The 24,200-nt window shown below is 41.4% G+C and overlaps 1 protein-coding gene and 1 non-coding gene across 3 annotated transcripts; both read right to left on the bottom strand.

Annotated features, from left to right (window-relative positions):
* Positions 1-204: 204 nt before the first annotated feature.
* On the bottom strand, positions 205-9,724 carry B2M (beta-2-microglobulin). Of its 2 annotated transcripts, none has more exons than XM_013055505.2 (4): positions 9,571-9,724; positions 5,745-6,020; positions 5,157-5,184; positions 205-228 (listed from the first exon to the last, which is right to left on the bottom strand). In XM_013055505.2, the coding sequence occupies exons 1-3, from the start codon at positions 9,665-9,667 to the stop codon at positions 5,171-5,173; spliced, it is 387 nt and encodes a 128-aa protein (XP_012910959.1). In that variant the 5' UTR covers positions 9,668-9,724; the 3' UTR covers positions 205-228; positions 5,157-5,170. The 2 variants fall into 2 exon arrangements, with proteins under 2 accessions (XP_012910959.1, XP_004751346.1); XM_004751289.2 differs by lacking the exon at positions 205-228 and adding an exon at positions 3,681-4,169.
* A 13,964-nt stretch (positions 9,725-23,688) lies between these two features.
* Positions 23,689-23,832, bottom strand: LOC123388418. Its single transcript, XR_006602960.1, has one exon. It is a non-coding gene; the product is annotated as a U4 spliceosomal RNA (small nuclear RNA).
* Positions 23,833-24,200: the final 368 nt, after the last annotated feature.

Genomic DNA, 24,200 nt, shown 5'->3' with positions numbered 1-24,200 from the left:
TCCATTGGCTATTCTTTCCTGCTTTGTCAAAAAATGGTTGACTGTAGAGTTGAGGGGCCATTCCTGGGTTTTCTATTCTGTTTCATAGATCTGTGTCTGTTTTTGTGCACGTACCTACTGTCTTAATGATTATAGCTTTATAATAGAGCTTGAAGTCCAGAATTGTGATACCACCAGCTTTGGTTTTCTTTTTCAATATTCCTTTGGCTATTCGGGGTCTTTCTAGTTCTGTGAAAAAAGTTGATAGTATTTTGATAAGGATTGCACTGAACGTGTAGATCGCTCTGGGTAACATTATAATTAACATTTTAACAATATTTTTTCTTACCGTCTATGAGTATGGAATGTTCTTCTATTTCTTTGTTACTTCCTAAATTTCTTTCATAAATGTTCTATAGCTTTTACAGTGCTGATCCTTTGCCTCTTTGATTCGGTTTACTCCTAAGTATCTTATGGTCTTAGGTGCAGTTGTAAGTGGGATTGATGTAAGAGAATTATTTAATAAAAATTAAATTTTTAAAACAGCCATTATAAGGGGTGCCTGGATGACTCCATTGGTTAAGTGTCTTCCTTTGGCTCAGGTCATGGTCCCCTGGGCCTGGGATCAAGCCTCGTCCGCTTCTCCCTCTCCCTCTGCCTCTCTTCCCCACCCCCGCTCATGTTCTCTCTCTCTCTATCTATCTATCTCAAACAAATAAATAGAATCTTCAAAAAAATAGCCATTAAATGAAATGGAGAGTGATGGGTACACACTAAAAGAACTCAGTGGGGTCCAGAAAGTAGTCATCTTTGTCATAGGAGATTGCAGGGGTTTACAATTCTTTTTCTTTGTTTTCATTATTCGATGATGAAGAGGACAATTCTAATTCATTCTAAATTCATTCTAAAATGAATTTTTTAAAGTATTTATTTATTGGGGCACCTGGGTGGCACAGTCAGTTGGGCGACTGACTCTTGATTTCTGTTCAGGTCGTGTTCTCAGGGTCATGAGATTGAGACCCACATCGGGATTCTCTCTTCCTGAGCCCTTCCCCCAACTTATATTCTCTCTCTCTCTCTCTCTCTCAAATAAATGTATGATTACAACTTTATGATATTCTGGATAAGGTAAAACTACAGAAACAGTAAAAAGATCAGTTCTTTGCCAGCAATTGAAGAGCAGAAGAAAGTGGTTGGGAGGAATCAATAGGCAGAACAGAGGGGATTTTTAGGGCAGCGAAATACTCTGATACCCTAATAATGATGGATATATGTCATTATATATTTGTCCAAACGCACATAACATCGTCAACATCAAGAGGGAACCATAAGGTAAACTATGGACTTTGGTGATTATACTATGTCAATGTAGTTTTGGGGGGTGATAATAGAAAAGGCTCTGCATGTGTAGGGCTAGGAGGTATATGAGAAATCTATGTATTTTCCTCTCAATTTTGCTATAAATCCAAACTACTCTAAAAATATAAGTATTTTTTAAAAAATTGAACCATAGTTGATATACAATGTTATATTAGTTTCAGATGTACATTATTCAATAGTTCTATACATTATGCAGTTCTCACAATAGGTGTAGTTACCAACTATCACCATAGTATATTGACTATACTCTCTTTGCTATATTTTTCATCCCCACAGCTTATTAATTTTATAGCTTGAAGTCATCTATATTGTCCAGTGCTCCATTCCCCCTTCCCTCTGGCATCCACCATTTTATTCTGTTTTAGTTTGTTTATATTTCCAGGTTTTTTTTTAATTTCACAAATAAGTGAAATCATATGTTATTTGTCTTTCTCTGACTTATTTCACTTAGCATAATACCCTCTAAGTCCATCCATGTTGTTGCAAGTGGCAATTTTTTTGTGGTTGAATAATATTCTATTGTATATATATATATGTATACCACACACACATACACACATGATACCCTCTTTATCCATTCATCTATAGACTATGGATGGACACTCAGTTTATTTCCACTGCTTGACTATTGTAAATAATGCTGCAATAAACATAGAAGTGCATATAACTTTTCAAAGTATTGTTTTCATATTCTTTGGGTAAATACCCAGCAGTGGTATTACTGGATTATATGATATTTCTATTTTTAATTTTTTGAGAAACCTCCATACTGTTTTACATAGTGCTGCACTAACTTGTACTAACAGTGCACAAGGGTTCCCTTTTCTCCACATCCTTACCAACACTTGTCTTTTTGAGAATAGCCATTCTGACTGGAATGGGGTGACATCTCATTGTGGCTTTGGTTTACATTCCCCAATGAGCAGGGAGGCTGATGTGGGGCTAGATCTCAGAACCTCGAGATCATGGCATGAGCCAAAGGCAGACACTTAACCTACTGAGCCCCCCAGGTGCCCCTGTTTTTGTTTTTTTTTTTTAAGATTTTGTTTATTTATTTGACAGAGATCACAAGTAGGCAGAAAGGCAGACAGAGAGAGAGGGAGAAGACTCCCTGTTGAGTAGAGAGCCCGATGCAGAGCTCGATCCCAGGACCCTAGAATCATGACCTGAGCTGAAGGCAGAGGCTTTAACCCACAGAGCCACCCAGGTGCCCCCCTGTTTTTGTTTTTAATAGACTTTATTTCTTAGAGCTAGTATTTTTTAACAAGTTCCATAGGTGATTCTAATGTGAATTTAGGATAGAGAGTGACCGGTCTAAGTAAGTCACTGCTCAGTCTGCTCAGCTGAGTTCCTACAAGTATTCCCCCAAATACCCTTGCTCCACTGTTTGGAATTATCCACACTTGCCATACCTTCATCTTTCCCATAATTTGTCATCCTGCTTGGAAGCCCCAGATTCCATTCACCAGTCGGGAGAACCACTACCCACCAAGTCACAATTCAAGCAAATGGCTTCCCTCACGCCTACCTAAAGTTTCTTGTTGTTCCCTGAACACATTTTCCTATCACTTGGTTCTTTGGTCATACCTGTATTATACTCTTTAACAGGATTTTTTTTATTGTTTGACCACATGCCTGTCCCTCCACTAGACAGAAATTTGAGAGCAGTTTTGTGTTTTATTCATCTTGTCAGCACTTAACACTAACTCAAATTCTTTGTCAGATGCACGATGCTGCATATATAAACTATATTTTGAAATTGAGAAATCTAGCATTTTTCATTCAAAGTTTATCTATTACTTGCTAAAATATGAAACCCTCAGATACTTTTGTTCCCTCTTAGAGCCTGCACATTCCTTGTGTCTTGGCCCAAGGAACAGAACTCTGGCTAAAAGACAGGCATGGTCTCCCAGCAGACCACTGTGTCACCCTAAGTCATTTAATTTCCCTGGGATCTTGTTCCTTATCTGTAAAATGTAGATTGCTGAGGCCCCTTCCACCATGAGTCAAGCCCAAAAAACGGGGGTTTATACTTTTTTCCCAAGTGACACTTCTAGACTGTTTTCCTGTTTGATAACAAAGAGTCGGGGGGCACCTGGGTGCCTCAGTAGGTTAAGTAATTGCTTTCAGATCAGGTCATGATCCCATGGCCCTAGGACTGAGCCCTGCAGGGGTCTCCCTGCTCAGCAAGAAGTCTGCTTCTCCCTCCCCCTTTGCCCCTCCCCCTGTTTGTATTCTCTCTCTCTCTCTCAAATAAATAAAATCTTTTAAAAAGGGAGCGGGGCAAGAGAGGGACAGATGTATAAAAAACTGAACACATCAAGTTTTACAATTGTTTTAATTATTGAAACAAAATTAACATTAAGTCAAATTGTGTGCAACAATGTTTCTGATGTAAGAGGTGAGTGAGAATCTCAGGACAGAGATTCTACACGTATTATACCCACTATAACAAATTTCCAGTAACTTAGAGGTTATCTTTCAAAAAATTTCCCCCAAATTCTAAACAAAGTATGCAAATTGGAAATTAACTCTAAACATGCATAACTATCTTTTGTGTGAATAGACTGAACAATTCAGTTCTGACCATGAGAATTCTCTCCAAGATTTTTCCAGCCCCACAACTACAGCTACCGCATAGACGGGTCAAATACAGCAACAGAATCATCAATGTAGAATTAACAATTAGATTATATTTGCATCATCATCAATATGACTATGATTTATAAGCATAAAGCATAAAAGCATATCAGCATTAATAAGAACATAGCATTTGAAATTAATGCAATCTATAAGCACAATCTTCAAACCTGGAAAAAAAGGAAAATAGATTTGTTAGCAAATACATTTATTTTATCTAGATTATAGATCACACCACCAAATTTGTCTGACTTCTGCTATGTAAATCATTGTTTGTAAAAGAAACAGCTGCAGACAATTTTCCAAACCCATTACAAAGAGCATACCCCATTAATTTATCCCATTGGTTCTCCCACATTCTTATAGGAAAGAATGCTTGTATTAGATTTCAGATCCCTGCTGTCCCATTTAGTAACTGTGTGACTCCAGGCAGGTCACCCAACCTCTCTGATGCTTTCTCAAATTAATTTCCCTGTCCTGGGAGGTAACGGGAAATTTCTCCATGGTACCCCATGGAGATAAATTTCATGCAAAGCTGGATTTTGACCTCTGGACTCCAGCAATGCAGACAAGTCCAATTCTTCCCACTTTCACAATGCGAGAAGTTTTTGTAGCTACACGTATTATAGTATCTTTACACTGCGTTTTCCATTTCTCTACTCTGTTGGACTGGGAGCCTCTAGAAGGCAAACACAGTGCCCACACACTAACACTGAACAACAGACTAAGGGAACAGGGAATCTACAAAACCACGTTACTCCTCTTTTCAGGCTGAATAATAAAGCAACTGCTATACAAAGGAAGAGAACAGTTCATTTCTGAAGGCCCAGAGATGCCCACCGTAGAAACAGAAGAAGAAAGATCAAATCCTTGCAGGTGGTATGGATAACTAGCTGCCTCTATCCTGTTAAAGCACTCCAACAGCTCCTCTGATTTTGTTTGGAGGGCCACTGGCAGCATGAGACTGGGGCTACACACCTTTCTCATGCCACTCCACAGGAAAAAAAACATATTCCCTGTAGGATTCTTTCCTACGTGCTGAAATGCTACCCTGATTAAGATCTTCCCTATAATGAGGGTTATCTTACAGAGCTCTCTGTAAATAGTACCCAGGACGGTGAAACAAGAAAAATATTTTCTTAAGATTAGAAACCTACCTCCATGATGCTGGTTAGTTGTCTCGCTCTATGAAAAAGAAAACGGAAAAAGGAAGAGAGTAAGTTTTACTTTTAAAATACTATTAACAAATGTCTAGAACTGTTTATAAATAAGTCTGGCAGAATAGCCTGCAGACCCTAACCATGAATACCCAGTAGGTAGGGCCCAACCTTGCCTACTAGCCTCAGCTCCCAACCCAGCCAGGGACTACTGGGTAGGGTGCTAGGACAGCAGGGCCTGCAGATGAAGTCCTGTGCCTTCTGGAGAGCTTTGGTGGTTCAAAGTATCCACGAGGCTGTCAGGAAGGCCCAGGAGACCAGGAGGGAAGAAACACTGGTAGTTCATGTGCATTTGTGCAGGTGCCAACTGCTGCTGCTCCCTGTTTTTGCTGCAGGGAAACTACTGTTTTGGGGATGGGTCTGTGCAGAGGTGTCTCAAAAGGTGCCACTTATCAGAGCTTTAAATAATATTCCCTGTCAGTCCCAGTATGCAGTTTTTTTTTTTTTTTTTTATATCAAAGCAGCTTTAAGCTGTGCCTATACACAGTTACAAATGTTAGTAGGTAAGGAAAGAACTTAAAAGCTTACCCCATTTAACGACCTGGGGAGTTTTGAGAGTAACATGCTTCACACGGCAGCTAAATTCATCCTGTCCATTGGGAGTGAATTCAGTGTGGACCAGAAGATAGAAACTCCAGTCCTTGCTGAAAGACAGGTCTGACTGTTCTGCATTCATCTTCTCTCCATTCTTCAGCAGTTCGATTTCAATTTCTGGTGGGTGGAATCCTGACACATAGCAGTTCAGGAAATTTGGCTTTCCATTCTCTGCGGGGTGCCGTGAGTAAACCTGAATTTTTGGAGTACCTGAGGGACATGATAGAAAGACAAATGAAAATTGCAGAATATTTCACTTGGACTACCTTGGTCTAAAGCTATCTCAGGCAACATTGTTTAAATTTGATTATTGATTTCTCCCAATTCCATTTCTACTCTGGCCAAATGAGCTTCCACTTTTCCAAAAGGCTGCTTCCATTTTGAGGGATAAACCACGACTTAGTATCTTTCCCACATTAATTCCTCTACTCGTGGCTTTTTGGTTTTTTCCTAGCAGATTCCTAATAGTATCATCTTCTGTCACTGGAGTTTGTGCCAAATCTTTTAAGAACCTTTCTGTGGAGACTCTCAAGAACTTTTGATGGCTTCTTTAACACCCATATAATTCCTCCACACATTCTCAAGAGTCCTCATGATTTGGCCCCAACCTACTTTTCAAACTTCATTTCTCACTTCACATACTCTTCATAATAGCCACATCAAAAAACTTATGTTTTTGCACCTTATTTCATGCCATCTTTTTTTTTCATGCCATCTTTTTTTTCTTTTTTTAATGTTTGCTCCTTTCCTTTTTGGTTCCTGATCCTACCTAGATCCACACCCATCTAACTTCCCAATATGTATTGTGTCTAGTATAGTGCCTTGCACACAGAAGCTGCTCTGTAAATGGCAGATATTGTTATTATTATTACCTTGAACAAAACTTAAATGCATACAGAAGCCAGAAACACCATAAGTGAGTAAACTGGGCTGGGTAAGAAAAATAGGGAAGGGTGAGGACTGTGGCAAATGAAAAAGGACATACTCTCCACCATGACCAAGTGGAATAATGTGTGCAAGAGTGGGATTTGCGTTTTTAATTTCCACCCTCAAGTGATTGCTGTAACTAGCCACACTGGGAATATGTTAGTGCTATAGAAGAGTCATTTCCAAAATGGGATGCATAACTAGACCATTTCTGTATTTTTCATCGAGTGAAGAGAAGTGTTACTGCCACTAAATGTACAGCTTGACACCAATATACGTATATAATTCACTTTTAAATATAAGTATATCCAGTGTATATGGTTACTAAAGGGAAACTCCTCTGTGTCCAGGAGGTGGTAGGGAGGAGCAGTACCAGACTGCTCTGACCAGGTTTATCTGTCTAGAAACACCCTGTCATCAAAGAAAAGGTCACCAGCCCCATCAGGAGCTAGCCTGGGGATCCCAATGAAGCCCTGATTTTTTTTTTCCATAAAGTTAAAAATGAAGACAAATCAGAAAGCTCTTTGTATCAGAACTTCTAATAATTAGAACATAATAAATGCCACAAGAGTCAGAACAAAGGTTCATCAGGCGTAGAATTCTCTCTTTGAGGGAGACAGGCAGGGTTCTGCAAGAACATCACAATAACCTCTTCTAAGAGGAGGACAAGTATCAGACAAGACCTGGGTTTGAATCTGGGCTCAGCCACTTACTGGTTCTATGACTTTGGAACAGTTAGTTGAGTTTCTGAAGCTTAATGGAAACATCAGTTTATGTCCACAGTGAAACAAAACCCACACAAGAGAAAGAGCAAAAAACAGACCCCCAGAGGCAATCATTACCCATTTCTTGAGTATCTTTTAAGATTTTTATTTATTTATTTGAGAAAGAAAAATAGAGAGGGAGAGCATAGAGGGAGAAGCCAAACTCCCCATGGAGCAGAGTGCCCAACCCAGGGTCCAATTCCAGGACCCCCAGATCATGACCCCAGTCAGAGGCAGACACTTAATCGACGGAGCCACCCAAGTGTCCCTCCAGAGTATCTTCTAGAAATGATCTATTCATGTTATATACTACTTTGCAAACTTTCAAAGTAAGATTTTTCTTTTGGAGCGCCTGGGTGGCTCAGTGGGTTAAAGCCTCTGCTTTCGGCTCAGGTCATGATCCCAGGGTCCTGGGATCGAGCCCCGCATCAGGCTCTCTGCCTACTTCTCTGCCTACTTGTGATCTCTGTCTGTCAAATAAATAAATAAAATCTTTTAAAAGGGACGCCTGGGTGGCTCAGTGGGTTAAGCCACTGTCTTCGGCTCGGGTCATGATCCCAGGGTCCTGGGATTGAGCCCCAAATCGGGCTCTCTGCTCAGCAGGGAGCCTGCTTCTTCCTCTCTCTCTGCCTGCCTCTCTGCCTGCTTGTCATCTCTCTCTGTCAAATAAATAAATAAAATCTTTTAAAAAATAAAAAAAAAAATCTTTAAAAAAAAGATTTTTTTTTTAATGTCAGTTTGTTATTTTTAAAATTATTTCTGTGGTCGTCACCAAATATCAATAATTTTATTTGTGCTTTATTTTGTAAATAGACTATAAATACCTTCTTTTCAGGATCCAAACCCCCACTCCACAGACGCTTTTGTGAGGGGAAAATATGAGGGTTCTGGTATACTACGAGTTATTTAGAACGTGCTCAAGATCTAGAGTGTCCCTGACACTCTGGGTAACCATTTTGATTACCCTTATCATTGGCTTTACCGTCTTCCTGACTGGTAAACCTTTGCTTTTTCAAAACAGAAAGTAGAAGCTTAGTTCATCTTGGGAAGAACCAGGCAAGGAGCCAAAAAGGAAGCCCTCTGTGAAGAAAAACAGGGGCCCCGGACTCTCCAGCTTGCTGGCAAGAATCTCACACCAGAAGGTGACGAGGAGGTACTGAAAAACCGCAGAGTTTGCAGCCAAAGGGCGCACAGCCCCACAAAAAGCTCTGCTCCCGTTAGTTAGACTGTCTGCCGTTTCTCCCCCGTGTTGTGTTGATTAAGTTACTTAAAACTCTTGATGGCTCAGTTTCCTTACGTATGAAATGCCGGAGATATTAACCATTGCCTTTACATCGTAGGCTCATCTCAGAATCAGATGGCATAGAGCACACAACGTCCCCAGCACGCCCCTTATCAATAAAGACTAGCTCTTGTGATTATTAAAAGCGACAAGGAACGGGAACAAGTGAATTAATGATGTCAAAGCGCTCTGTAACACCTCTAAGCATTCTACAAACTCCACGTGTGGATTCCTCCCCCACGGTTTCGCCGCATATTTGTGGGGCCGGCAACCCCGAAGGAAGCCCCGAAGCCCCCGGGATCCGAGCGGAGCAGCTGCAGCCGACTGATGGACCCGCGCGGTGCCTCCCGCAAAGACGGATGTCTCCACCTTTTCACGGCCCCCGACTCCCCGCTTTCGGGACTCGCCCTCCCAGGCCGACTGCTGCACCCGGCAAGCTAGAGGTTCCGCGGAAGAGAAACCCTCCCCCACCTCGGCCGCTCCGAAGTCTGTCATCACCCCGAAACTTTGTCCAGCCCCACCCGGAACGCACATGCCGGAGGCCTCCCTTACCCCCCTCTCCCGAAGAAGAGAAAAAAGGTTGCGTCCTGGGCTCGCACCCACCCCCCCCCCCCAACTAGCCGGCCACCCCACCGCTTCCCCGCCCGCAGACCAAGCCCGCAGCTAGCCTCCAGGTCCGGCAGAAGAACTGAGGAGGAGGAGGCGTGGGTGAGCTACAGAGTTAACGCCGAGAATGCCAAAAAGATTGGAGCACAGGAGAAGCGCTTGGGCAAGAGGGGACACTCACGTTGGACGGCGTGCACGCCGGACAGAGAGAGCAGCCCGACGAAGACCAACGTCCAGAGAAGCGCCATCGCCACCGGAGTAGGAGCAGCGCGGGACATAGAGTGGCCCGCCCGCCCGGCGCCTCCACTTATAGTACTCGCGCGCACCGCCAATCAGAACCTTTCTGGCGGGAGCCGTCACTTGTCTCCGAGCGCTCGAGGCCGGGCCAGGTTAGAAAGAGGGACTTTCCCGTTTTCAGTTTCATTTTCCTATAAGGGCTCGTGATGCCCAAGAAGACGTGGGTTGGATAGAGGGGTTTTGCTGTCTAGAGGCCGGCGCGCTGCGACTAGGGTGCGCGCCAGAGCCTGGGTAGAGGGCCTGCTATCATAGAACCCGGGCGGGACCTACGTTGGTCCCGCGCCCTCTCCTTGAGAACCATCCAGACTCAGAATACCTTGCTTACTGTGTCCCAGCCAGGTGGGACCCTAAGGTTCTAAAACCTGGGGTTTGCATTCGAGAAAACTCAAATCCTGAAAGATTAATAGAGTAGACAAAGGACGAATGGTGCGGGGCAAAAGAAGAACTCTGATTAATAATTATGACCCAGGATTCCGGATTCTCTGAGCAAGAAAAATAGTCCAGGAATCTCAAGGCCTCCTGAGGACTACTCAGAGAACTGTACAGAGTGGACAAGGACCTTCTTGCCTCCTGCATTCCTTCAGGCAAAAGTTTCTTTTGGTAAATAAACCGCTGTGCCAAGAAATTCTTCTCTGTATCTTCCTGCTGTTGTTTAGGTAATTTTCTTCATTTTGTTGATTTGTGGGAAAAACAACCACTGATAGCAAAAGCAGTAACTGCCTTAGAGTTTACAGACCTCTTTAGGTAATCCCTGTGAATTACCGCATTAGAATGGCTTGGCACATAGTAGGTATTCAATAAATGGAATGAATGAATGAATGAATGAATTATGGATAAGGGAAAACAAAAGCTGAGACTAGGATTCAAACTCTCCCGATGCCATTGCCTTCATGCTTTAGACACTTGGAAGATAAGGACTCTGAAATTTTAGTGAGAATTTGGATTGCATCCGCTATGGGAGCAGCCAAAGATGTCAAACCTACTGACTGTAAGAGCATAACAATGTTAGACCCCTTAAGAAAAACTATACTTCAGAGATACCTTAAAAAAGATGCTGACATCATGTGGCAGCCGAATCCACCAGTCTCTCAGTGGAACAGTGAGGAGAGGAAGTGAACCATGGGGGTGGAAAGACAGAGATCTTGGAAATCACCATGGTTTTCAGTTAAAAGGAGTTGGGTTGTGATTCCCCAAGGAAACAACAAATTTGTTCTATATTTCTTTTACATATTTTTAGACCTTGTACTAACCCCTATTGTGGAAGCCATGTCTGAAACTAAGGAAATGAGATAATGCACAGAGAGCCTCACACAGTTCCTAACACAGTGTTTTATGTTTAACAAGCCTACTCTAACTATTGGTATTATTTACCTAGTTTTCCTACAAGCTTTATCCATAATTCTCTCAAAATATAAGAATAATTGTTATGCATAAAGTTATGAGTAAAGACATTCTTGCTTCTCTCATTTGTTTTTTGTGTTTTTTTTTTTTTTTTTTTTTTTTTTTTTTTTTAAAGATTTTATTTATTTATTTGACAGAGAGAGATCACAAGTAGGCAGAGAGGCAGGCAGAGAGAGAGAGGAGGAAGCAGGCTCCCCGCTGAGCAGAGAGCCCGATGTGGGACTCGATCCCGGGACCCCGAGATCATGACCTGAGCCGAAGGCAGCGGCCCAACCCACTGAGCCACCCAGGCGCCCCTGTTTTTTGTGTTTTTAAACTCACTTAAGACTCTTAAGGCCTGAAACATTCGTGTTGAATTTTCTAATGCCTTGGGAGTATAGAGCTATTTTTCATCTCCTAAATTCTCTATTTACTACATCACAGAGAAAGAGTATACTTAAAATTCAGTATAGATAGATTCTGACTAGTCACTTAGAAAACCAATTTAAATAATAATTTTAAAATGCAATAAAGACAGAGAAAAGTATATTTTTCAGTTTTCTGCATTTGAGAAACTCCTGTATTTTTCTTAAATTTCCATTTATGATATGCTTTGAATAGTGAGAGTGAAAATGAGATATAAAACTTTTTTTAAAAGACTTATTTGAGGGACGCCTGGGTGGCTCAGTTGGTTAAGCAGCTGCCTTCGGCTCAGGTCATGATCCCAGCGTCCTGGGATCGAGTCCCACATCGGGCTCCTTGCTCAGCAGGGAGCCTGCTTCTCCCTCTGCCTCTGTCTGCCATTCTGTCTGCCTGTGCTCGCTCTCTCCCCCTCTCTCCCTCTGATAAATAAATAAAAAATCTTTAAAAAAAAAAAAAAGACTTATTTGAGAGTCTTTAAAAAGGGGCACCTGGGTGGCTCATGGGTTAGAGTTTCTGCCTTCTGCTCAGGTCATGATCTCAAGGTCCTGGGATGGAGCCCTGCATCCGGCTCTCTGCTCAGTGGAAGCCTGCTTCTCCTTCTCTCTCTCTGCCTGCCTCTCTGCCTACTTGTGATCTCTATCTGTCAAATAAATAAACAAATCTTAAGAAACAAAACAAACAAAAAAAAACTTGTTAGAGAAAGAGAGCAAAACAGGGGGGTGGGCTATAGGAGAGGGAGAGAGAATCCCAAGCAGACTCTGTGCTGAGGGTGGAGACTGAAACGGCTCCATCTCACAGCCCTGAGATCACAACCTGAGCCAAAACCAAGAGTCAGACACTCAACCGACTATACCGCCCAGGTGCCCCAAAACTTTTTTTTTAGTTAAGAGCACTGTTTGTTTAGTAGGGTAAACTTGTGGAAATCTACAAACACAGCAATTTAATAGTGTTATCTCCCAGTCATGGGAATAACAGCTGGATTTCTTTTCTTTCTTTCTCTCTCTCTCTCTCTCTCTTTTTTTTTTTTTTTTTTGCCTGTGACCTTCCTAAAAATTTTTTTACAATGAATGTTTGTTTAAGATAGTAAATATTTCAGGGTGCCTGGGTGGCTTAGTCTGTTAAGCACCCAACTCTTGGTTTTAGCTCAGAGTCATGGTTTTAGCTAGGTCATGATCTTAGGGTCATGAAATTAAGCTGGGTGTTGGGCTCCCTGGTCAGTGAGGAGTCCACTTGAAGATTCTCTCCCACTGCCCCTCCCCCTTCCACTCACTCTCTGTTTCTTTCTCTCACTCCCTCAAATAAATAAAAGAAATCTTTTTTTAAAAGAGTAAATTTTTCAAGAATGTGGAAGAACTGGAATTCCCCTATCATGTAAGATGATACAATCACTTTGGAAAATAATTTGACAGTTTTTTTAAAAAGTTAAACATATACTGGCCATATAATCCAGCCTTGGATATCCTAATATCTACCCAAGAGAAAATAAAATATTTCTATACAAAGACCTGTACACAAATATTCATAACAGCTTTATTTGTAATAGCCAAAAACTGGGAACAACAATCATCCATCAATGAGTGACTGGAAAAACAAATTGTGGTATATCCATACAGGGTAATGCTATCAGCATTAAGCAAGGAAGGAAGTACTTTACACAGCAATATGGATGAAATAATTGTGCTGAATGAAAGAGACCAGATCAAAAAGTATACTGTACAATTTTGTTTATGTAAAACTCTAGAAAAGGCAAACCAATCTAGAACAGAAAGCAGATGTGTGGTTTCGGGAAGGTGCAGCATATGGGAGAGTCAGGAGCATAAAGAAAGTTTGGGGTTGATGGATATGAGTTTATCTTGAGTTTGATGATGATTTCATGGATGTATACATATTTTAGACTATACAGTTTAAGTACAATTTATTGTATGTCAATTATACCTGAATAAAGCTGTTAAAAATAAAAAAGCACAGATACTTCTGTTGTTGTCAGACAACAGACAAAGGATGAAGTGCTTGAACAGAAAGAGAAAGAACAATATTAAAGTGGAAAGGAAATAGGAATGGGTTAATGCTCAAGTGAGTTGGGTTGCACCTGAGTGGACTTTAGTCAGCGGTTTTCTGAGATGAGTCCATCCAACAGTCAGGAGAGCCAGGCCCACTCAAGAGGAGAAGACACCAAGCATAGGTGGGACATTTGTGTCAGGGCTTTTTCAAAAGTTATGTCATTAGTCCCTTGCAATTCAAAGTGTAGTCTGTACATCACTGACATCAGCAAAACCTAAGCATTCTTAGAAATGCAGGCTCTTGGGCCCATCCCAGACCTATTAAACCAGAGTCTGCATTTTAATAATATCCTCGGTGATCCATATACAGTTTGTGAGGCTCCTGACCCAAACTACACAACAATCTAGAAGGTAGGTGTTACTTTCATTTACAGACAAGGAGACAGAGAAGTAAGATACTTGCCCACATTCATTCTGAGCTGGGATTCAAACACTAGTCCATCTGAGTCCAAAGGCCCCATAATTCCCACTAGAAAAATTGCTTTCAGAGAAGGAGTTCAGGGGAAGGATTCATTGGTTGGCTTGGAGATCTGGGCAAGGATTAAAAGTAGATGAGAAGGTAAGGGGAAGTAAATAAACAGGAACCAGCACCAAGATGTGTAGGAGTATTTCTTAACCTTTTTTTTTCTGCCCACAAAAGTAATATATATACATGATTGGAACATACTAAAAACTATAAAGAAGAAAATCAGGGGCATCTGGGTGGCTCAGTCATGTAAGCATTTCCCTCTAGCTCAGGTCAGGATCCAAGAGTCCAGAGTCAGGCTCTATGCACAGCAGGAAATCTGCTTTTCCCTCTGCCCCTCTCCCTGCTCACGCTTTCTCTCTCTCTCTCTCTCAAATAAAATCTTTTTTAAAAAGAGAAAAAATTAAAACTAGTAATCCTACAACCCAAAGATGATTATTATTAAATGGTTTAACTTAAGGAATCTGAAGGTTGCTGCCTTACCAAAAGTACATCCTGGTTAGGTCTATCTGGAGACTGAAAATCCTCAGTCTTTTGTGTTCAGTTCCATTAAATGAAGCAAATGTCAGTTAAGTGTAGGCTTTCTGGAAAATCCTGTCACAATAAAGCAAAAAGGGACAACAGATTGACCACCAGGAGATTCCAGTCTTAAGTTAAAATCAGTTAAAATAATTAATTTATTAGCACCCACCGAAGGTGTCGGTACTGATTGACTTCTGAGATTTGAGAGCTGTTACATAAGGCAACAGGACCAGAGGAAATGGAACACCGTGTGAGTCTTTTTTTTTTTTTTTTTAATTGATTGCTGCTAAGTCAGACATAGGAGGTGGGAAATAGGAGGGGGGAAGAGCCATAGCAACTAAGTACTATTATCGTTATATGAGGGAGAGTACATGGGGAGACAAAAGAGAGTTGAAATATCTGGATGGTGGAGAATCTCTGCCTCAGGCTTCTGTGTAACCACCATGCTCTCTCAATTGCCTATTTGTTTTTATTGGGAAAAACATATACATTTGGTATGAAAAACATCAAGCGCTACAGACCTATAAAATTCCAATTTCTCTCAAATCCTTTTGACAGTGGTGACCACAGTATTTAATGTACTTATAGTTTTTAATTACAAGCCCAACACATAAATGTACGGCCATTGGAAGAATGCAAAGTAAAAGTGAAAGTTCCCTCATTTGTCTCTTATTTCACTCTCCTCCCCTCAGAAACCACAAAGGTGTGATGCTTATCCTGCCATCGATAGACATTGTGTATAGTTTGGAAAGTGAGGAATTTTTAAATTATGACTACAAAGACTATTATAGTTTGGAACACAGCACCCACTATAAGCGGGATTAGAGGCATCATCAATTGTCGGCTTGGATGAAAAAAAGTAAATGCAGAAGCCAAAACCGCCTAACTGTGCGGGTTTAACAGGACAACCCCAGGAGCCACGGACTGGGCACCATCCCTGGGGATATTAAACCCACTGACTAAATTACTGGAACTACCACTTCAAGCAATTTTTTCCCTCGTAGGTCCTCGGGTCTGCATCTCACTTTCTGTTTAAAAACTACAGAATTCTGGAGCACTTGGGTGGCTTGCTTGGCTAAGTGTGTGCCTTCAGCTCAGGTCATGATCTCAGGATTCAGGCTCCAGCCCCTGGTGGAGCCCCCAACCTACAGTGGAGCCCCCCCCCCCCCCCCGGCCTGCTCAGTGGGGAGTCTGCTTCTTCCTCTCCCTCTGCCCTTCCCACCTGCTCATACTCCCTCTCTCAAATAAATAAAATCTTTAAAAAACAAACAATACTCTTTCAAATGCTCCTTTTCTCTTTTGGTAAATTTCTCTAAACCCCAGCTTCCCACTTTCCAGCTCGCTTAGCTGTTACTGGCCAGTTGGTATATGTGGTCTTCCCTGGTATTCCCTGCTATGCTGGATCTGCATCTGATTCTATGCTCTCTCCTCTCTGATGTCTTGGACCTTTCTAAGCTCTTCTCTGTTTTTCTTCCCTCCACTGTTAGGTGTCCAGTAGTCAGATACCACTTTGTTCTTTGCTCAGAAGGCAGGGACTTGCTAAAAACTCTTCTTCCAAAAGAAGACTGTAAAGAAACCAGGAAGAATTGTTTATTAAAACATCAGTAATTTAAAACAAAAAGAAAACACCAAAAGGCAAGAGATGTATACACAAGAGCCACCACACACACAATGGCCGCAGTCAAGATATAAAGGAGGAAGTCAGATAACAGAAGTTTGGTGAGTTTGTGATATTTTTTCCTTATTTTATTATTTATTATCATCATTACGACTGTAGATCAATGTGTCACAAATGAGTTTGCTAAAAGGCAATTTAGCATTACTAAAAAGCCAAAAATCTTTTTATCCAATGACCAATGACAGCAAAACCAGAGACGGAATTGACCCCTCTGGCCACTCGATGCCCTGAGGATGTGGGTGGGTGAGGTGGGCTCTGCCATCTACCCCAAGAGGTCATGGAAGGTGGTTCAGTGAGCTTATACTCAGAGTTTAGTTAGGGGAAGGGAGGGTTCCACAAAATTTGGATCATTCTATACATATGAACTGAACTTGATTATTTCAGTTTAATAATATAGCTATTTTTGATGTCATTGTATACAGAACTTGTTTCTTTTTTTTTTTTTTAAGTTTTATTTATTTATTTGAAAGAGAGAGAGCATGAAAGGAGAAAGATTGGGGGAGCAGCAGACGAGCAGGGAGCTCGATGTGGTACTTGATCCCAGGACTCCACGGTCCTGACCTGAGCCAAAGGCAGTCGCTCAACCAACTGAGCCACCCAGGCACCCTGGTTTCTTATCATTAATAATTTTAGATGTTTCTCCATGTCATACCTTGTGGTAGGCAGAATAATGCCCCATCTACCCAGTTGTTCATGTCGTAATCACTGTGAATGTTGTAAGGGACTTTGTACCTCCCCTTGATTTTATCAGGAAGGATAACATCAGGAAAGATTCTCCTCTAGAGCCTCTAGAAAGGAAAGCAGATCTGCCTTAATGTTAACCCCCTAAAACTTACTTTAGACTTGTGACTTACACAACTGTAAGATGAAAATTTGTGTTGTTTAAAGCCACCAAGTTTGTGGTAATTTGTGCAATTCGTAGTGTTACAGCAGTAAGAAAAAAATAATTCGTGCCCCTTTTTCAGAATCACAGACATTTGGGCCTTGGTTGCCAGGAGCTTAGCTCAGTAGAAATATTTGCCTTTCAAAGTCAAGTTTACCCATTGGTTAACCAGATTCTGGCCATCTAGTGCATTTTTGGTACACTCACGTTTGAGGAAGAGCTATTTTCCATTCCATAACTGAAGGGGTGGAAGTTGGGCTGAAACCTGAGCTGATCAGGAGCTTTGGTCTTGCACCTCCTATCACTGTCCTCGCCAACATGGCTTAGTCCCAACTACCCCTTCTGGACAATTTCACAGATATGACACGCCAAGTGGGCCAAACCACTTCTGCCCTCTCTGCTGTCGCCAGTGTTAAACACAGAAGGAGAGGAACAGAAGAGCCTTCTAGTCCCCAGGATAAAGGTCTCCCAAAGCTTTAGTTTCTTTCTACTTAGCCTGGTCCCTATCTATCCCTCAGATCTCAGTGTGCACCACAAGCAATCCTTTAACAAACCTTTATTGAGCACCTTGCTAGGTGCCAGGCACTGGCCTGGCATTGGGGGAACATCTTTCTTCAAAGAGCTCAGAGACTCTGACTTACAGGTGTGCGACTAAAATTATGATTCCAGGAAAGCAATTAACTCCACCTGGAGGGGTTAAAGAGCACGCAGAGGACTTTGGTGCCATGGAAAGAATGTGGACTTTATCCCTTAGATCATGATATAGGCACAGCAAAGCTGGGTTTTGTTTTGTTTTTAACTCGCTTGTCTTTGAGGCATTTTTTGTTTGATATTTTAAAAACCTTTACCACATAGCTTCATTTTTTTTCTAATTATAAAATTCGTATTCATTATGAAAAATTCAGACTACAGAGGTAAGAATAAAAGTAACTTAAATTGTCTGTTAAGCCACCACCAAAAGCTACTGCTAATGAACCGATGTTTGTCCCTAGACTTAGTCTATTTGTATACAGATATGAATATGGTTCTACATACAAAGATGTAATTATTTTGCATAGACTTTTTTGCAAATAGGTTTTATTTAACTATATATCATGGACAATATATCCATTTCTATAATAATAGAGATCTGTGTAGTTTTCTACTGCTTTCATAATACAGTTGCCCCTTGCACAGCATGGGGGTTATAGGACCTCCCCCACAGTTGAAAATCTGCATATAACTTTGATTCCTAAAAAGGTTAACCACTAATGACTGGAAACCTTACCAATAATATAAACATTCAATTAACACATATTTTGTGTATATATTATACATGTATTCTTACAATAAAGCGAAGAGAAAAGAAAATATTAAGAACATCATAAAGATAACACATTTATAGTATTAAACTGTATTTATGGGGAAAAAATCCACATGGTTCAAGCCCATGTTATTCAAGAGTCAACTGTATTTCCTTTTATGAATATACCATACTTTTTTACTCAATCCTGTATTGGCGACATTGCCAGTTTTTTCCTATTGTACCACAACCTCCATACTGAGATTGACCTCCATAGACTTTGTACCAGGTTACACTCCACTGCCCAATAGAGTGCTCGTTTTTCCACACCCTTCCCTAAGGTAGTCATTATCGTTGAAAAATTGCATCTCCTTGTTTGACTTCATACATTTTTTAAAGATTTATTTATTTTAGGGGCGCCTGGGTGGCTCAGTGGGTTAAGCCCCTGCCTTCGGCTCAGGTCATGATCTCGGTCCTGGGATCGAGCCCCGGCTCGGGCTCTCTGCTCAGCGGGGAGCCTGCTTCCTCCTCTCTCTCTCTGCTTGCCTCTGTGCCTACTTGTGATCTCTGTATGTCAAATAAACAAATAAAAAATCTTTAAAAAAAATATTTATTTATTTTAGTGAGCACGCATGCACGCGCAAGAGAGAGAGAGAGAGCGCCCGCAGGCGGGCGCGCAAGCACGTGCGGGCTTTGCAAGCGGCAGAGGGAGAGAATCATCAAGTTGACTTCCCACTGAAGGCAGAGCCCAAGGCGGGGCTCCATTTTATGACCCATGAGATAAGGACCTGAGGTGAAGTCAGGAGTCAGCTCCTTAACCAACAGAGCCACCCAAGGCCCCTTGACTTCATATTTTTTTAAAAGGCAGTTAGGTTGAAACAGTTCTTCACATGTTTGCTTGTTATATGTGTTCCTGTTCAGTGAGTCTCCTATTCATGATTCTGTCAGCCAAAATCCCTAGTCACTGGGTGGGGCGCCTGGGTGGCTCAGTCGGTGGGCATCTGCCTTTGGCTCGAGTCATGATCCCTGGGTCCTGGGATCGAGCCCCGGGTGGGGCGTCTGCTTCTCGCTCTCCCACTGTCCGTGCCTGTGTTCCCTCTCTCTCTCTCTGTCAAATAAATAAAATCTTAAAAAAAAAAAAAAAAAAAAAAACCCTAGTCACTGGGAACAAACACTGACTAATGGAGCAGAGGAATGTGCTTAAAGAATATTTGTCAGGCAAATGTTACCAACTGGTAGGTGAAAGATACACAGAAGTTGATTTTTTCATCTTCTTGACTTGTTTTTGTTTTTCAAAATAAAATGTTAGAAGGAAGAGAGCCCTGAGAGGGAAAAGGCAGGGGAGGGTTGGGGAAATGATGGCAGTCTGGCCTAGATCCCTTCCTTTCCCAGACTATGCTCCCAGCTCTGAGGACAATGGCCACTTTGGCCTGGAGGTTCTCAGCCATCTTGAATGAGTCTACCTCTTCCAGGCCCATAGCAGGGGTGACAAGAGCCAGGCAGCTCCTGCGGCAGCCTCAACCCTCCAGGACAGTGATTTCCATCAGGCCACGTCCCTGACGGCCTTGATTAACTACCAAGTTTCAGACCAAATAGAATAGGATATTGATTTTTAAAAAGATTTTATTTATTTATTTGGCAGAGATCACAAGTAGGCAGAGAGGGGGCAAAGAGAGAGAGGGGAAGCAGTCTCCCTGCTGAGCAGGGAACCAGATTTGGGGCTTGATCCCAGGACCCTGGGATCATGGCCTGAGCTGAAGGCAGAGGCTTTAACCCACTGAGCCACCCAGGCACCCTAGGATATTGATTTTCATCTTGCCTCTCCCAGAAATAAAACCTTGGTTTTTGAATAGAAAAAATCAGGTGAAGTACATACAATGGAAACTAATGTTGGTGACTGTATATTTAGTACCATTTCTTTTTTTTTTTCAAAGATTTTATTTATTTGACAGACAGAAATCACAAGTAGATGGAGAAGCAGGCAGAGAGAGAGAGAGAGAGAGAGAAGCAGGCTCCCTGCTGAGCAGAGAGGCCGATGCGGAACTCAATCCCAGGACCCTGAGATTATGACCTGAGCCAAAGGCAGCGGCTTAACCCACTGAGCCACCCAGGCGCCCGTTAGTACCATTTCTGAAAAGTGACTTTCTCAGAATTATCCCTGGATATCATGGGAGGACAGGGGCAAGAATAAGAGGGAATGTATTACAGGCACAGATGTGTTGGATCTGAAACCAGAAGGTCTAGAACCTGGAAGATCATGGAACCATTATCACTGAAGGATTCCCCAATAACGGGTCCGTGATTAAAGGAGCGAGACTGATACAAAGCGAAGGTCAAGCAAAGCTTTATTTTGTGACAAGCATCAAGAATCAAACCGAACGTTCCGGGCCACGCCTCTTACAGAGAGGGCGACCTCTCTCTTCTTCACAGACTAGCTTTATAAGGGCAAAAGCCATGTGGTTGGGCCTGGTCATGCATAGGTCGCCAATGAGATTGTAACACACAGAAAGCTACACAGTCATGCTAGGTCACACATAAGTGACCAATTGAATTACAATTTACCCTATAGTAGACATTTGAACTAGCCTATCACCTTGGTCAGAATTGGTGCCCAAAAGGTGGGGCCCATACCCCTTGGTAGCTAGGGAGACAGTATGTGTGTCCCGCCCCCACTGATTGGATGTCTCCACCTGGCCTGACCCACCCTGTATTTGGGCTTTGTTACCTGGGACTGGTTTCTGGGCCTTGTTTTTAAGAAAGACCCCTGGGGAAAGGGGACAGGGACAGTTTAAGGGTTAAACAACAAGGTTATTGTTTAACTGGATGGAAGCGCTCTGGCTAAATAGGTCCTTACAATCATCATCATCATCATCATCATCATCAAATCAGGGTTAAGTAGTCATATCCAAATTCTGCTTAGAGTATTTGAAGCTCATGATAGAAAGAAATATACAAGGAAGCAACTTTGATAAAGTTGATTTCTGGTCCACAAACAATTTGGTGGTCAATGGTGTCACCCATTCAAGTTTTATGCTAAACCATCTGTTTGAAGGTAAGTAGAAAAGTAGAACCTGAAACTCAAACTACTTAACTTGTAAAATAGAGGCCGAAAAATCCAGTAAGTTGTCACAGTCAAGACCAGTAATAGTCTCTTCCAACTTGTTTTCAGGAAGTCTTATGCGTGGAACAAATATAATTTAAATGTGAAAGGAAATTCTTTACTTTTATCTAATCATATTTATTCAGTTGTACTTAATTGTGTAACAAATATTTTGCAGACTTTATGTACAATTCAATGAAGCCCTATTAACAACTGCATTTTCCGAAGTTTGAAAAAAAAATTTCAAATGTCACAGGTGATTTAAATAAACAGTGAGCCTAATTGCAACACCAAACAATCTGTTTTAAAAACAGACACCTGACTTTTGTAGCAACATGGACAGGACTGGAAGAGATTATGCTGAGTGAAATAAGTCAAGCAGAGAGAGTCAATTATCATATGGTTTCACTTATTTGTGGAGCATAACAAATAGCATGGAGGACATGGGGAGATAGAGAGGAGAAGGGAGTTGGGGGAAATTGGAAGGGGAGGTGAACCATGAGAGACTATGGACTCTGAAAAACAATCTGAGGGGTTTGAAGTGGGGGGGGGGGTTGGGGTATCAGGTGGTGGGTATTAGAGAGGGCATGGATTGCATGGAGCACTGGGTGTGGTGAAAAAATAATGAATACTGTTATGCTGAAAATAAATAAATTTAATTAAAAAAAAAAAAACCAGATACCTGGGTGGCTCAGTTGGTTAGGTGTCTGACTCTTGATTTTGACTCAAGTCATGGTCTCAGGGTGGTGAGATAGAGCCCCATGTCAGGCTCTGCGCTGGATATGGAGCCTGTTTAGGATTCTCTGTCCCTCTGCATCATCATCCCCCGCCCCTCCCCTCCTACCCCCACTTTCTCTCTTTCTCTCTCAAGAAAAAAAAATTTTTTTCTCTTTTCCATGTAAATGTAGCAATTACAGATTTATCCCAGAAAGCTGACTTACCTGATTCTGGATTGAATATAGATTTGGAAAACAAAGTCTCAACTTTTGTCTGCACATGCACCTCTCCTATAATGTAAATAGAAGCATAGTTTTGAGAAACAGTAATATTTTCGAGATTTGTATAACCAAATATTATATTGCAATGTAAAATGCAGATAAAAACACAATAGTTTTATATACCTAGCCTATATTCTCCAAAGGTCATGGCTATAGACTGAATACTTGTGTGTCCCCCCCCTTCCCATTCATATGTTGAAATCCTACCCCAAGGTGATGGTGTTAGGAGGAGGGAACTTTGGGAGGTGATGAGGTCATGAGGGTGGATTCCTGAATTTATAAAAGAGACCCTGAGCAGCTCCCTCAATCCTCCCTTGTGAGGACACAGTGAGAAGGCACCATCTGTGAACCAGAAAGCGGGCTCTCACCAGACACTGAATCTGCCAGCACTTGATCTTGGACTTTCAGCCTCTAGAACTGTGGTGGGGGGGAAAAAAATTCTGTTGTTTATAAGCAATCGAGTCTCTGATATTTTGTTACAGCAGCTTAAATGGGCTAAGACAAAGTTGTACTTTTCTTACTTAAATTAGGACAATTTTTTTGAAGAAGTGAATAATATAGTCAAAATTTCTCAGTCTTGGGGACACCTTGGTTGCTCAGTTGTTAAGCTATCAGCCTTTGGCTCAGGTCATGATCTTGGGGTCCTGGGATCAAGCCCCTTATCAAGTTCCCTGCTGGGTGGGGAGTCTGCTTCTCTCTCTGCCTCTCCCCCCAACCCCTGGTTTGTGTTTTCTCTCTCTCTCTTTCTCTCTTGCTCACTCTCTCTTTCTCTCAAATAAATAAATAAAATCTTAAAAAAAAAAAACCCGTTTTTCAGTCTCAATGAGGATGTAGATTTCTGTGTTAACAGACGTTCAGCACTTAGCCAAAGTGTAGAATTTTAAAAGAAATGTGAGAGAAATTAGGAATCTTGTTTTTATATTATCCATCAACAGTGTTATATTAATTTTGACATGGTTGCTGTTTGGATAGTATTGGTTATCAGGAGGCATGAAAGAAGTATTGCTAAAAGGATCTGGATTTAAGTATCTCTTTTCCCAAGCCCTCAAAATCTTCAGAAACAATGAAAAGAATCTTCATCTAAAAGTTCTTTTAAGTAGATTTGAAAGGTAAATTTCAGATTGCCAGATCAAAGTAAAGTTATTTTGTTTCCTTTTATGGTTTCTTGTTTTCTTTTATTTAGTTTGCTATTTGGGAGCCTTACCTTTTCATGTAGGCAAATTTATCAGTCATTTATCATAGCTCATGAATTTGGGATCATGGTTAGAAGCACCGTCTCTACATTTTTTTCAATTAGCAATAATCGCGCCTCGGATAAACCTCATTGGCTACGATACTGCCACTGCGCAAAGCTCTACTTTACATTTTTTTTAATGTAAAACATTTTTAACACTTTCTTTGAGTTTTTTTGAGGTTTAATTTTTGTAAAAAATATTTAAAGCCCTGCTCTATAAGAATTTGTACTGGCATAAATGTGTCTTTAATATAGAAGTTTTTACTTTTTTAGTGAAATCTTTGTCTTTTATGTTTTTTTTTTTTCTTTTATGATTTCTGTCGTAGGTGTTTTGGGGTTTGTTTTCTAGAATGACATTTCTTGGGAACAATGTGACGAGTGGGCTGGAGTAGGACACACCCAGGTGGCACGCTAGAAACTCTATCTGAGGGAGTCTTTAAGGGGAAGGACTGCTTTTTTTCATTTCAGTTCAGCTTAGTTAACATTTA

The sequence above is a fragment of the Mustela putorius genome, unplaced genomic scaffold (assembly GCF_011764305.1).
Source record: "Mustela putorius furo isolate JIRA1106 unplaced genomic scaffold, ASM1176430v1.1 tig00003898_pilon_pilon_pilon, whole genome shotgun sequence".
NCBI lineage: Eukaryota > Metazoa > Chordata > Mammalia > Carnivora > Mustelidae > Mustela > Mustela putorius.
This window is presented reverse-complemented; position numbering and strand designations above follow the sequence as displayed.